General features: G+C 41.7%; 2 protein-coding genes across 2 annotated transcripts; both read left to right on the top strand.

Annotated features, from left to right (window-relative positions):
- The first annotated feature begins 447 nt into the window (after window positions 1-447).
- On the top strand, window positions 448-3,723 carry otc (ornithine transcarbamylase). The gene is made up of 10 exons (XM_068329322.1): window positions 448-600; window positions 668-806; window positions 882-963; window positions 1,459-1,546; window positions 1,874-2,027; window positions 2,107-2,229; window positions 2,395-2,448; window positions 2,519-2,668; window positions 2,959-3,096; window positions 3,175-3,723. Exons 1-10 carry the CDS (start codon window positions 521-523, stop codon window positions 3,232-3,234), a joined length of 1,068 nt encoding a protein of 355 aa, XP_068185423.1. The 5' UTR covers window positions 448-520; the 3' UTR covers window positions 3,235-3,723.
- Window positions 3,724-5,613: 1,890 nt separating this feature from the next.
- gpr161b (G protein-coupled receptor 161b) lies at window positions 5,614-13,157 on the top strand. Its single transcript, XM_068328694.1, has 6 exons — window positions 5,614-5,877; window positions 7,177-7,564; window positions 8,676-9,397; window positions 9,603-9,710; window positions 10,562-10,687; window positions 11,172-13,157. Exons 2-6 carry the CDS (start codon window positions 7,221-7,223, stop codon window positions 11,444-11,446), a joined length of 1,575 nt encoding a protein of 524 aa, XP_068184795.1. The 5' UTR covers window positions 5,614-5,877; window positions 7,177-7,220; the 3' UTR covers window positions 11,447-13,157.
- The last annotated feature ends 494 nt before the right edge of the window (window positions 13,158-13,651 follow it).

A 13,651-nucleotide genomic window follows, 5' to 3' on the forward strand; every position in this document is an offset into this window, starting at 1 on the left:
TCGTTCATGAAGATTTTCGTTATAACGTGTGTATGTCATTACTTGTGTCAGTTCAAGTAGCAGCAGCAGTAATAAACGGCTAAGTTAGAGTCGTTTTTAAAACGAATTTAGTTTGTCTGGTATTTAGAATCTGATTTTAATATTTATTTATTTATTTTTTATTTATTTTTATTCATGCCCGTCATGAGGAGCCTTGTCCCCGTGTGCCCTTAATGACGTCACTGGAGCAAATAAACCTGTGTAACATTTCGTCATTCCGGATAAAAGACTTTCATTAAAATACGTGTCATCATGTATTAAAAACAAGTAAAAATAACCCTTTGTCATCTTCCACTAATCGCTTGGAATTACTTTTTATTTTGGCCTTTGAGGCCACGCCCCCCACGCCTCCCACGCCAGTGGCGTTTGGGTGCCGTTCCTAAAGGGAGCTCTCTGTCGGTACTTGAGGGCAGCACAGCTGAGTCGTGACCAGATCACACGTGGCGTGACGTGACGTGAAGTTGTGGGGGTTTGAGCTGCGATGGCTGTCCGACTGTTCTCTGCGCACAACACAGCTTCCAACTGTTGGAAAACTTTACGGAACAATCTGAGATGTTTTAGGTGAGTCTCTACATGACGTGATATGTCAGCGTGTGCGTGACGTCATTAGTTACGGTCTGTGCTGCAGCTCCACAGCTGCTGCCTCCACTCCTGTGGGTCTGAAGGGGCGCAGCTTTCTCACGCTGAGAGACTTTAACTCGGAGGAGATCCACAGACTGCTGTGGGTGTCTGGGGATCTCAAGCAGAGGATCAAGCATGAAAAGCAGGTGGAAAAGATTTAAGGAAACCTTTCACTCCAAATTTATTTATTACTCATCCTCTAAATTTAATTTCCACTCCAGTGTCTTCCTCTCCTGCAAGGAAAGTCTCTCGCTATGATATTCGAGAAGAGGAGCACCAGAACCAGAATCTCCACAGAGACAGGTTTGTATGTGTGTGTGTGTGTGTGTGTGTGTGTGTGTGTGTGTGTGTGTGTGTGTGTTCACTAGTGTTCACCAGTGTAAAGATACAATAGAGCTGCTGAAGAGCGACATTCACAATCCCCCTGAAACAAAACAGTCGCTGAATCGTCCCCCTCTGGTGCCCCTGGGGGTCTACAAATAAAGTTAAGCTACTTCAAATTTGGATCTCCTTATTTATAATTATCCACAATTATGAGTATTGATTAAAAAAAAAAAATCATGAGTCATCAGTTTCAAAGAAACAAAGTCCCCACACACTTTATTTACTCACTTTGTTTGTACACGCATACAGGATGAGATGCAGGACACAGGTTTTTTACCATTTAATAATTCAGCCACCAAATACAGGAACTAGTTTAATTACTAGGCTTTGAGGAGATTGAACAGGCATCCTGATAAATGTGTCAGGTGAACCTTTCACTGGTGAAACTGAAGTTGCTTTATATCAAACTTGCAGGTTTTGCGTTGCTGGGCGGTCACCCCTGTTTCCTCAGCTCCCAGGACATTCACCTGGGAGTGAACGAGACCGTCTCGGACACAGCTAGGTGGGTCACCGTTATATTTAAGTAGTAATAATAGTCTGTCAGTAGTGGGAAAAGCACGGAAGGAAGGGACCAATGAGATCCAGCCTTGAAGACAAGTCCTGGGTAGTTTGGGTGAGATAAAAACACACAAAGGAGACAGTAGAGACAGAGGGGACTTCTACTAGTACGGGAATCTTATTTGCAATTCTACACATCTTGTAATTCTGTAGATGTTTAAGGTCGTGACATCATGTTTTGTCATCGTGATGCTGATTCTTACCGGTGAGACAGAACACTGTGCACAGACCTCAGCCTCCTGGGTAACCGTCTGCCGTCTCTTCATCTCAGGGTTCTCTCAGGTCTCTGTGACATCATCTTGGCACGAGTGTACAGTCACTCCACCCTTGACAGGCTGGAGAAGGAGGCCTCCGTCCCCATCATCAATGGGCTCTCTGACCTCTACCACCCAATCCAGATCCTGGCTGATTTCCTCACCTTACAGGTAACGCAGCTCCTCGATTGGCTCGACTCTTCATCAGATAAAAGATGATGAAGCATGACGTGCTGCTCCTCTCTGGCAGGAGCACTATGGATCACTTCAGGGATTGACTGTGACCTGGATTGGAGATGGAAGTAACGTCGTCCACTCCTTCATGATGACTGCCGCCAAATTAGGAGTTAATCTTCGGATCGCTACACCGAAGGTTTGACACTTGGTCTCTATTTGTGTGCCCATCTACTTTCTAGTTTAAGTTCTATTTAAGAATTTATGCACCCAAGATTCTTTTTTTTTACCCAATGGATTCACATGAAAAGAAATGCTTTGAGAGAAAAAAAAAGTACATTCAAAGTTTGATTTTATTCAACAGGGGTACGAGCCAGAGAGGAGCGTTGTTCAAGAAGCACAGAGACTCTCCAAAGAGGTGAGGTCTTCTTCAGTCCCTGGTATTAAAGGTAGACCTCTTGCAGACCTCTCAATTTGTTTTGTCTCAGCATGGGACCCAGCTTGTTCTGACCTATGACCCGATGGAGGCCGCCCACAACAGCAATGTGTTGGTCACTGACACCTGGATCAGTATGGGACAGGAGGACGAGAAAGAAAAGAGGCTCAAAGACTTTCAAGGTTACCAGGTTACAATGCAGGTAAAGAAAAAACTTCTTTAGTATCATATAGAGGCAAAGCAAATCAGAATGTTCACTCTGCAAGCCCTCGATTACTCATAGAAAAAGTCGGAAAACTGACCAGTGAAGATTGGAGGATATTTTTCTCTTCAGTTATTTTTTAAATGTACATTCTCCCAAATAGCAAGCAGATCCGTTCACAGTAAAACAAATGGCCGTAAACACAGTACAGTAATCATTTGGTCTGTTTTCTCTTTGTTTTGTGAGTTTAAATGGGTTGAGTACACGTTTTTGTCACTGGTCCATCACAGACAGCGAGTGTGGCCCAACCGGACTGGACCTTCTTACATTGTCTCCCCCGGAAACTGGAGGAGGTGAACGACGAGGTGTTCTACTCACCCCGCTCCCTCGTCTTCCCCGAGGCAGAGAACAGGAAGTGGACGATCATGGTGAGAAACCTGATGATTTAGTGTGTCACTGTTCAGGTGTGGCCTCTGTCTGTCACATATGTCTGTGTTCTCTTTTAGGGTCTGATGGTTTCCCTTCTGACTGACTACTCTCCACAGACTCCCATGATCAAGGTTTAATTCTAGACACTGCCTGAAAAATGTCAGATTTATCCTTTATTCTATAGTAGCGTCACAAAAATAGATTTACAACACTACTTGCATTGCTTGCTGTGCAATAATTAACAGGTTCTTTATTCAAATTTTTTAACCTTTATTCATTTTATATTCTTAAAGATGAGACGATCAGTAATTGTCTCGTTCAGCCGTTTATTCGGTCAGCCAGTTTTAAACTTGAACTTAACCCAGATGACATTGGGCAGGAGATGGGGTACACCCTGGAAAAGTCACCAGTTTATCACAGGGTGTTGTTTAATGTGTTTTAAATTATTAAAAATCTCCATTATTTAATTTTTTTAATTTATGAAAGTATAAGAACTGAGAATCAGAATGTAAAATCATCATCGTTTTTGTGTATTCTATGACTGTTAACCTGTCATCGCTCATGTTTGACTTCAGTCAGCTGCAAGTGCTTTCTTTTTGGAATAAATAAAGTTGTCTGAATCAGAATCAGAATTATTACAGCCACAATGTTAATCAAAGTAATCAATTTTTCACAACACCATGTCTAAGAATCATGAGTTCGTCAATCAGACTTTCAAGCAGTTCCAAATACACCTCCAAGTGTGTACACAATTCATCACTTGATGTCCTTATCTGTACTTGCATCAACTCAACGCTTAATGGAAAGAAGATTTTGGTGCCTCAGAATAATTTTTAGGGTTTGGTTTTTGCTAATTCTTCTGTGATCATGTGTTAGAAATTGTCATCTTTCCTTCATATACAGTATATTATACATTTTAGTTAAAAGCATTGTCTCATCTCCCGCCTGAGGTGGAGGTGTACTGCTGGTGGAACAGCAGGTAAACTGAGGTATCTGCTAACACTTACAGCTTAAAACTATAGTGAAAATGTAATCTTGTTTTACGTAGAAGCTTTTAATTTGGATGAAAATTAGAGTTGTAAATAAATTTTGGATAATTATTTCATAATTTTATTGGATCTAATGGAGTAGTGAGAGGACAGAGCTCTTTATACTCTTATTCAGTTCATCTGTATTATTACTTTTTCATTACCTTTTTTTTTTGGACCCAAGTCCACATTTGGAGTGTATGGAACATACACACATATGATTTAGAGACAAATGTCAGCATGGCATCTAGTGCAGAATTCATTCAATGTCAAAGAAGTGGTAAAATGAACAAATTTTTTGGTGTCCCTGAGAAAACTGATGAAGGCACATTGTTCCAAGATAAGGAATCTTGGCGCCAGCATTAAATGGGATTAAATAGGACTCATTTAATGCCGCTGCAGCTCCTCTCAACAAACTGATTTAATGTCAAAGCAGATGTTTAGACCGTCCTCTAGTGGCCAGATTAGGGTCTGCACTTGATTTTTAAGAAGAAAACTTTATTTTGAATCGTTAAATCAATGAGAGCTTCTCTTGGTATTGGGCTGTTTATTAAATGTAATTATTTCAACAATTATATCTGATTAAATTACAAAATCCAATTATGAATTAACCTCATGTTCCGCACATGTTTTGGGCTACTAGTCCCCTTCTCTAACGTTACTCTGGGTTACCTACTGTATTTTCCATCATTTCTACCAGCCTACTTTATTGTCGCTGGCTAAAGCCAAAACTGTCTCTTGTCAACTGAATAAAAATCAGCAATGTTTACAGAATCCTGCTGACAACCCAACAAACAAACTAGCATGGAGAAAATAATATCACTGGAGAAAGAATGCAAATTTCAACAATTTGCTGTGTTTACCCCTGAAAAAAGTAGGGAGCAGCTGAATAGACCCAGATAAACTACAAATAACACTCAAATAAAGGTAACTATGAATAACTGGATCTAAACCCAGATGATAATCTGGATTATGAGGCAGATTATGAACTGGATTATAGTCCACTAGCAGAGTTTGAGTCGTGAAACAATAGTTGATCTCCCCTGTTGTTCATTTGATCATACTGGGAGCTTTCTGCGGGCAGAGGGCGCCCCCTGGTGGACAGAGTTGGTACAGCGGGTGATTTCTGATTGGATAACAGCAGATAAACTCCTAGTGCGGGAAGCTTTAATCTCCGTGGGTGGTCCCCCCCCCCCCCCCACGAGAGGACGATGCAGCGGAGCGCTTCATTCAGGAACACCACCAGCCTGTCATTAAAGAAAGACTCCCACGCACATTGACACAAGTTTTTTATAAACACTAACAAACACCCCAATAAACAGATCACGTCACGTGAAATAGAAAAATAGAAAAAATAAAGTTTGAATGTTTTTTTGTTTTTTTTTCCCAACGGTGTGAGAATTGATTAAAAACGCGAATCTAGTCCTAGAAGTCACCCAGAGATAGATTACGTTCGCTGTTTCCATGGCGAAACGCGTTCTCGTCCACGACCACCCACACAGTGGAGGAGTCTGCCGGGAGAGGGAGCCGCCTGAGGTGGGAGGAGGACGCCATTGCAGCCGCAGCTGGCCGCTGCTTCCTGACGAAACAAACCCCACCGGAGTCCCAACACCGTCGAAAGGGCTTGCCAGAGATTTGTCTCGGTTCAGCCCACGGTCACCGGGTTTCCACCGTGAAAACCGGACTGGGAATGATGGACGGGGTGTTCGTGGGAAGGGGAAAACGCAGCGCCTCCACGCAGAACCGCAGCAGGTAACGAGGAGTCGGGGCGGACAATGGGGGAAAGTTTGAGCTAACGGCCGCTAACCGACGGCGGTTTGTCAGTTAGGCTTAGCTGCTGGCTAACGGAAACCAGCAGAAGACTAGCAAACAGTTAGCATCATCACTGCTGTAGCCTCCGCGGCTGAACTCAAAAGATAAAAACTCATTAAATCAGAGTTTAATCTGCAGTTTTCTTGGTGTTTTAACTCTTAAAAACTTATTTTGATGGAATTTTTTTTTTTTTCACTTCCAGGGTGGAAGTTCAAAGTAATGCTTGTGTTTATTCTGGATTTATTTGCGAAGCTAAAACTTACTCAAAAGTTTGAAAACCGGATGTGTGTTGTTGATGATTTTGATTTGCTTTTTTATGTTTTTTATTTTTATTTTTTTTTACAAAAAAAATAAATTATTAATGGAATCAATTACGTTGTGTAACAACTAGTATATTAAAAAATAAGTGTTGAAGGTAATAAACATTACCTTTGATTGAAGGTTAATCCTAATCCCAGTCAAATCAGACTTGTAAACACAGATGTTTGATGAATGGAGGGTAAAAAGCACTTCAGCTGTAGGCGAGTTAAAGTCTGAACTATTATGAGTCATCTGCGTGGGGAAATGTACTGGTTACTATCACAACAGCCTCCGTGAAGTAAAATTATATATTCAGACAGTTTGACATGTGTTTCAATGGATCGATAAAGAAATAGTTTATGATTCATATTGATTATAAGTCAGTGCAGAGATCTGACAGTCACGTCTGATGAGAATGAGTTAATGGTGTGTGTGTGTGTGTGTGTGTGTGTGTGTGTGTGTGTGTGTATATATATATACTGCATACACACACACATAATACTTGAATTAAGAACTATATTATCTATATTATTATACTATATTATTATTATTATTATATACTATATTACTATACTATATTATTATACTATATTATCCTGAATTTCCCTTGGGATCATTAAAGTAAAGTATATATCTATCTATCTATTAGTATAACAGCTGTTGCACATACTTTTTTGTTTTCTTTTATACAATAGCATCATTGTAATATTAAATATTATTATACAGTATATGCATGTATAATAATAACATATGTGTGTATATATAAACTAACATTCCTTGGTTTCACTTTTGCTGGCAGAATTCTTTCTGTCTGCTGTTGTGTTCAGGTGTGATGGTATGATCCACTCAGACTTTACCAGTTTATTGTTAAAATCAAGAGGGTTTTTTTTTTCAATAGAAAAACCCTCTAAATGAATTCCCCTTGTCTTCTCCTGACAGCCTCCCCCCATTCCTTCACCTGTGTGGTGGCCCAGTCGCTCACCATGAACACCAGTAGGAACTGCACCCCCGTGGGGAACGGTGAGGGCCTGGCCGTCCTGGAGTCGGTCTCCATAGTGACCATCACACTCCTGGCCTGCTTGGGGAACCTGCTGGTGGTGGCCACCCTGTACCGCAGGCCTTACCTGCTCACGCCCAGCAACAAGTTTGTGTTCAGCCTGACTCTGTCCAACCTGCTGCTGTCCACGCTGGTGCTGCCGTTCGTGGCCGTGAGCTCGGCCAGGAGGGAGTGGGCGTTCGGGGTGGTGTGGTGCAACTTCACCGCCCTGCTCTACCTGCTCATCAGCTCCGCCAGCATGCTCACCCTCGGAGCGATCGCCATCGACAGGTCAGTGAAAGAATAACCTTATATTATGAAGACACTGATTTTTGATTTGATTATTTCGCCACACGACATTTGAACCTGTTTTCTTTGCGTCTGTATGGACTGTACCACTTCACAGGCAGCGGAGGGGTGCATCCTTCATCATTCAGTGTGTCTACATGTGTTGATTGTATCCCTTCCTGATCAACAATGTTTTTTATAATCAATACCACTAAAGACATTCAAGAAAAGTAATTTCTTTTCTATTCTGTGAGCTTTTTAAAAAATTTTTTTTAAACCAGAGTAAATGTGTTTTGTGTCAAATGTGATTTGACATGGTTTGTGTTGTTTGTGACTATAGAAACGTTTTGATGTTCTCATGTGGAGGTTGTTTTTTTTTGCATGTTTCCCTTTAAGGTCAGTGTTTAACCTCTTCAATCAGATCACTTAACCACACTCTTAGGTTTGTGGTATTTTTCTGGAGGGTTTTCCTGCTCAAGTGACGAGCATTAGAACGGCTTATGTAAAGAAACGTTAAATGCGGACTGACATGAATGCACCATTCATCTGAAAGCCTGAAATCACTTCTGTTGAATTGTTCTTCTAGCAAACAAGACAACAATTAAAGCCCACATCTGTACACGACCCACGAAAAGAGAAAAAGAATGAATGCATGAATCTCAGCAAACTAAGAGAAACTTAGAGTAATTGATCGCCTTTTAATTTTAATGTTGTGTATAAAAAAAAAGTAGCCTGGAAAGAAGTTGATTTATTAAAATCTTCTCAATAAAATCAACGCATAATGAACGATCGAATGATTCACTTTTATTATACTGTGTTTTTGTTGATGGACTTCAGGAGATCTGAGGGTGCATTTACCCTTTGCTCTTATAATAGTATAGAGTATTTTTAACAGGGATCACAACGGACTGTAGGATTTAATTAGCTCCGTAGAACACAAACCTTCTGTTCTCAGTGGTGTTTTAATTACTCCCAGCGCCTTTGCAAATGTTCTGTAACACTGTATGTTTCTGTTCTCTGTTGTGTTTTCAGCTTTTGCAGAAAAGTGTTCCTTTTTTTTGTGTGTCCTCCCCCCACCGAGGTTCCTCACCATGTTCCTCTTGCCTTCCCTCAGGTACTACGCAGTTCTCTACCCCATGATCTACCCCATGAAGATCACAGGAAACCGAGCGGTGGTCGTCATCTCCTATGTGTGGTTGCACGCCCTGGTGGGCTGTCTGCCCCCCCTGTTCGGCTGGTCGTCCTTCGAGTTCGACTGCTTCAAGTGGACCTGCGTGGCGTCTTGGCACCGAGAGCCCAGCTACACGGCCTTCTGGGTAACCTGGTGCACCCTCCCCCCTTTATTCATCATGTTTGCTTGTTACGGCGTCATTTTTCGCGTCGCCCGCATGAAAGCGCGCAAAGTGCATTGCGGGACTGTCGTCGTGGTCCAGGACGACCCCGCCGGAGCTCCGAGGAACGGACGCAAAAACTCCAGCACCTCCACGTCCTCCAACGGGAGCCGGCGGAGCCTGGTGTACGCGGGGAGTCAATGCAAGGCCTTCGTCACCATCCTGGTGGTGATCGGCACCTTCCTGGTGACCTGGGGGCCGTACGTCGGCGTGGTGTGCACCGAGGCATTGTGGGGACAAGGCAGCGTGTCCCCGGCGGTGGAGACTTTGGTGGCGTGGCTGTCGTTCTGCAGCGCGGCGTGCCACCCGCTCATCTACGGCCTGTGGAACAAAACGGTGAGGAAGGAGCTGCTGGGCATGTGTTTCGGCGACCGCTACTACCGAGAGTCCTTCGCCACGCGGCAGAGAACGTCCCGCCTCTTCAGCATCTCCAACAGAATCACAGGTGGGAACGCCGCTCTGCTTTCACGCCGTAAACAAAGTGTGTTTACACAAACACACACATAGAACCTGGTGAACAACAAGGGTTCTGGCGGCGCTCGAGAAAAATGCGGAAAATACTGTATGTGTTCAAGAGGAATGGTCTTTTTGACGACCTCGCTCGCGTCGATGTGATCTGACGATGCATTCGTCTCCTTGCGTTCTTTCAGACCTGGGTATGTCCCCCCACCTGACAGCCATGCTGGCCGGAGGGGGGCATCTGCTGGCCCCGGGGAGCAGCACAGGAGACACTGGCTTCAGCTTCACTCAGGACTCAGGTGGGTGTTGGAAGCAGGAAGCAGAGGGAGCTGGAATGGACTTCATGCACGTGTTCTTAAATAGTTGTTTAAGCAGCGAGAGAAGAACAACATTCAGTTTTCTTTTCACGCTAACAGTGTGTGTAACATGTTATTGTAAATGTAAAGTTTAATGGCAGTAATATTACAAAGACAGCTAATCTGGTGTAACCATCAGCAGCTTTTTCAAATTGTGTGCTTTTTGTCGTAGGACAGAATCCATCAGCAACACACTCGACACGAGGAGCGTTAGTCAGAGAACGTTATTCTGCGTTAAAAAACAGTGAAACTAAATGGACTTTGCAGTGAACAGAGTTTAAAAGAGAATATATTAACGAGTGGCAATGAAACGAATATAAAGTCTACAAAGTCTGACATCTCAAATCGGGACTCACTGCATAAAACTTGAGAAGGTTCTTTACTTGTTAACATGAGTACTATGAAATAGAGTTCAGCATTTGTTAGATTGGATTTAGACAGATTTGTCCTTCATTAATTATTTAATTTGCATCAAGAAAAATAAACATCAAAATCTCTTCATGATGACTTTTTTTTTTTTTGCCATCAATGAAAGATTAACGGTTTTAATGAAAATTATGTACATGCTGTCGTATTGTGTGTGTTTTAATACCGGGCTGATGATGGTGAGTTAAACATGAACTGGTAATACTGAGGTTAGTGATGGAGGTCTTCTGTGAACACAAGGTTCAGAAGGTCGGCAAATGGCGCCGGACTTTTTATAGTCAGCCTCACATTCCTGTTTCACAGCTTCCGTAGGTAGGGTGAGTCAAACTCATTCCTGTCCTTCATTAAGGAATATTTCCTCCCTTCAGGCACAGACGTGATGCTGCTGGATAACTTCTCCACAGACGGCTCCTGCCATCCTCAGCACCACTGGAGTCAGTCTGGGAAGAGGAGGAGCTCGGTCACCTTCGAAGACCAGGTGGAGCATTCCAAAGGTAGCTGTCCACATGCACTGATGGTCATTTTTAGATTCAGAACATAGAAAGTATCTGTTATGTTTTGTGATGTCATCACTTTAAATAATAATCCTCAATGTAATCCATTCATAAACTTGGAAGATGTGCTTCTTTATTTGGCCTTTTTAGGAAAGAGAACAGCCCAAGGTTTGTTATCGTGGTTTTATAAATTGAATGTATGTGTATGGTGTCAATTTTCACATCAGTCAAAAACTTTTAAAGACAAAACAGCAGAAAATATGGATAAAAAAACAAATAATGACATTAGGAATGATTACATCTATATTTGTTCAATAATTTTAATTTGCTATCTTCATTAACAGTTTGTCTTTAAACAGTGTCTATAAACAGTAACAGAATGAACAGATGGGCAAATAAAGCTGCACAGCATTTAAATGTTGGTTTGGAATTTGGACAAAGTCATGGTGTTCATAAATAAGAGCACGTCTGTATCTCTCCTTAGGTGAAAACACCAAAACCACCTCCGTTCAAGTCAGCGCCGAGGTGCACAAATCCCTCGACATGTTCGCTTCCTGTCTGGCGAAGGCCATAGAGAACGATGCTAAGCTCACCCTGTTTGGGGAGGACCTGGTGCTTCCTGGGGGGCTTTTCACCACCAGGACGGCGCCCCGGCCCCGCTACCTGGACGGTCAGAGACTGAGGCTGGAGAGCATCGATGAAGGGATTGTTAAAGATGACAGAGAGGAGGAGCAGGAAGTGGAGGAGAAACCAGCGTGACCACAGCTCGTCTGTAGAGGCTGATAGACCAGTTTGGGTTTGAACACCAGTGCTTCTCCTGCTCTGGTGCGGTTTAGGAAGTCTGATCACGGGTACGCCATACTTGAAATTATTATTATGACATAGAGGAACATTTCGGTATGTTGGACCACACCATCAGTGTCTTTGCAAGCTAATTTCAGTTAATGTAATCAAATAGGAATCCTTAATTATTTTAGCTTAAATGATCTGATTGTCTTAGTAATTAGTTTATTACTATATATTATTGTCTGTCCTCAGAATCGTCTACACATGCCTCATTTGAGCTGGGAATTTTTCCAGAAATAGAATTACCTCTGTCCTCTTACAGACTCTTAATACTCATCAAAACATGTCTTCATCAAATACTGTCCTTTGTTACGGTAAGTAAAATGTTTCCAGACACTTTTCTGTTACATGTGTTTTTAAAACATGACAGAAATTGCTGTCACTCTTTTTAATTTTTGCACGGGAGACACTGATGTGTCGCAGTGAAAAAAAATCACAGTAAAACAACTGAAGGCTGGATTCAATTTAGCTGCTTCGAGTTCGTTGTTATTCTGTCGTTCATACACACGCTGTCAACTCAAGCCAGTCTGTTTTCCTGTCTGCAGCAGCGATCAGGTACCTTCAGAGCGAATCGGTCCTAATTATCCAGCGTCTGTCGGAGCAGTCCTGACATTTCATGCTGAGCTGCTGCACAGTCTTTGCACTTGAATGTGTGTGTGTGTTTTTCTCATAGAAACCACTGTTGTCTTTCTGAGCTGCTTAAAATTCAGTGTTGTTGTATTCTGTCCAGGATAACCCATTAAGAAGAAGAATGAACAATGTCAAATGGGTTCAGAGTGAAAGCTGATGATCAGTGGAGTTGTGTAAAGTGATCGTGTTGTAGGTCTTCATCGGTACTCGTGGTTTTCTCCCCTTTAAACACTCCAGTGGTCTCTTAAACAGAGGACATGTATTAAGTAGAGCATCATTAAAGTGCTTCAGTGTTACCTCATATCCTCATATTCTGTTTGGTGCTATTGTAAAAAAAATAAAAATAAAAAAAGGTACAGAACACAGCTGAGAAGTATTGTAACCTTTTGATTGGAACTATTAAATATTAATACAAATATTTGCATTTAAAGTTTGTATCAAGGTGCTTGTATTAAATGTTTTTACAAGAGATGAGTAAATCTTTTTTTTTTTTGTTGCCGTTTCATTTAGAATCTGACATCACATGAAAAACATCAAGGAGGAGCTGTTTGGTTGTGGGTAATGTAGGCATCAGGTTTTGAAGAGGACGAAGAATACAGTACATGGATTAAAAATCTGTTCTCAACTGATTTTTGATGCTTTGTACTGTTCATTTTAGGTTTGATTCAACCAACAGGATTACAAATATCTACACTCTTAAAAAAAATAAAAATGAAACGAGCTATGACTGTGGATTTTCTTTCATCTAGATGCAGTGTATTCTCTAAAAAAATGAGTTCTTGATCTGCTTTCATTGTGAAGAACATCGCTGCCAGTCGTGTCCTCATGAGATCAAACGGTGAATGATTGACAGCAAATAAACACGTTTGAGTGTTCAAAGCAGGCATAAATATTGCTGAACCCATCCATTAGAGTCAATCTCAATTATCTGAAGGTTAAACATCTTTTAATGTGTTGGAATCCTGGTGAGGAGACAGGTTGATGCTGACAGCTGCAGAGATGACAACACAGATCCAGGGTTTGGTGAACATCTGATGTTGTTCAGAGAACACAGCCTGGCGTTAAAGCTGAAGCCGGTTAATGATGGGAGTGTGTCTGTTTCTACACAATACTAAACGATCTCTCTGAGAGATAACAGACATCAATGTGAACAGTAAACGTTTATTTCTGGACTGATTTTCAATTCATTTATAGCATGTTGCACAATTGTCTTTAGATTTTATCTTCCAGACCTGAGTGCAGACATCTTTAAGATGTCATAGCTTTATTTCTTACCAAATTCTGTAAAAGATAATTTATTCATAAGTCCCTTTAGGGAGAAGAACCATAGCTTTGTTTTTCTTCAAAAGTTAAGCATTCTCCATGTATGTATTACTTAAAAGTCCATGTTTACATGCGTAACTGCCTGAGGAGCACATCAACAATCCTTTAGCTTTGTGCTACAAATTCAAAATGTCACACGTTAACACTGATCGAAGCTCACTTTCG

Source organism: Antennarius striatus, chromosome 12 (genome assembly GCF_040054535.1).
Source record: "Antennarius striatus isolate MH-2024 chromosome 12, ASM4005453v1, whole genome shotgun sequence".
Classification (NCBI taxonomy): domain Eukaryota; kingdom Metazoa; phylum Chordata; class Actinopteri; order Lophiiformes; family Antennariidae; genus Antennarius; species Antennarius striatus.

Excerpts from the sequence above, each read along its gene's own strand:
- otc (XM_068329322.1), top strand. The coding sequence starts at position 521 with ATGGCTGTCCGACTGTTCTCTGCGCACAACACAGCTTCCAACTGTTGG. Across the intron at positions 1,547-1,873 it reads ACCGTCTCGGACACAGCTAG|GGTTCTCTCAGGTCTCTGTG; the intron begins GTGGGTCACCGT and ends TCTTCATCTCAG. Across the intron at positions 2,230-2,394 it reads TTCGGATCGCTACACCGAAG|GGGTACGAGCCAGAGAGGAG; the intron begins GTTTGACACTTG and ends TTTATTCAACAG.
- gpr161b (XM_068328694.1), top strand. The coding sequence starts at position 7,221 with ATGAACACCAGTAGGAACTGCACCCCCGTGGGGAACGGTGAGGGCCTG. Across the intron at positions 9,711-10,561 it reads CAGCTTCACTCAGGACTCAG|GCACAGACGTGATGCTGCTG; the intron begins GTGGGTGTTGGA and ends TCCTCCCTTCAG. Across the intron at positions 10,688-11,171 it reads CCAGGTGGAGCATTCCAAAG|GTGAAAACACCAAAACCACC; the intron begins GTAGCTGTCCAC and ends ATCTCTCCTTAG.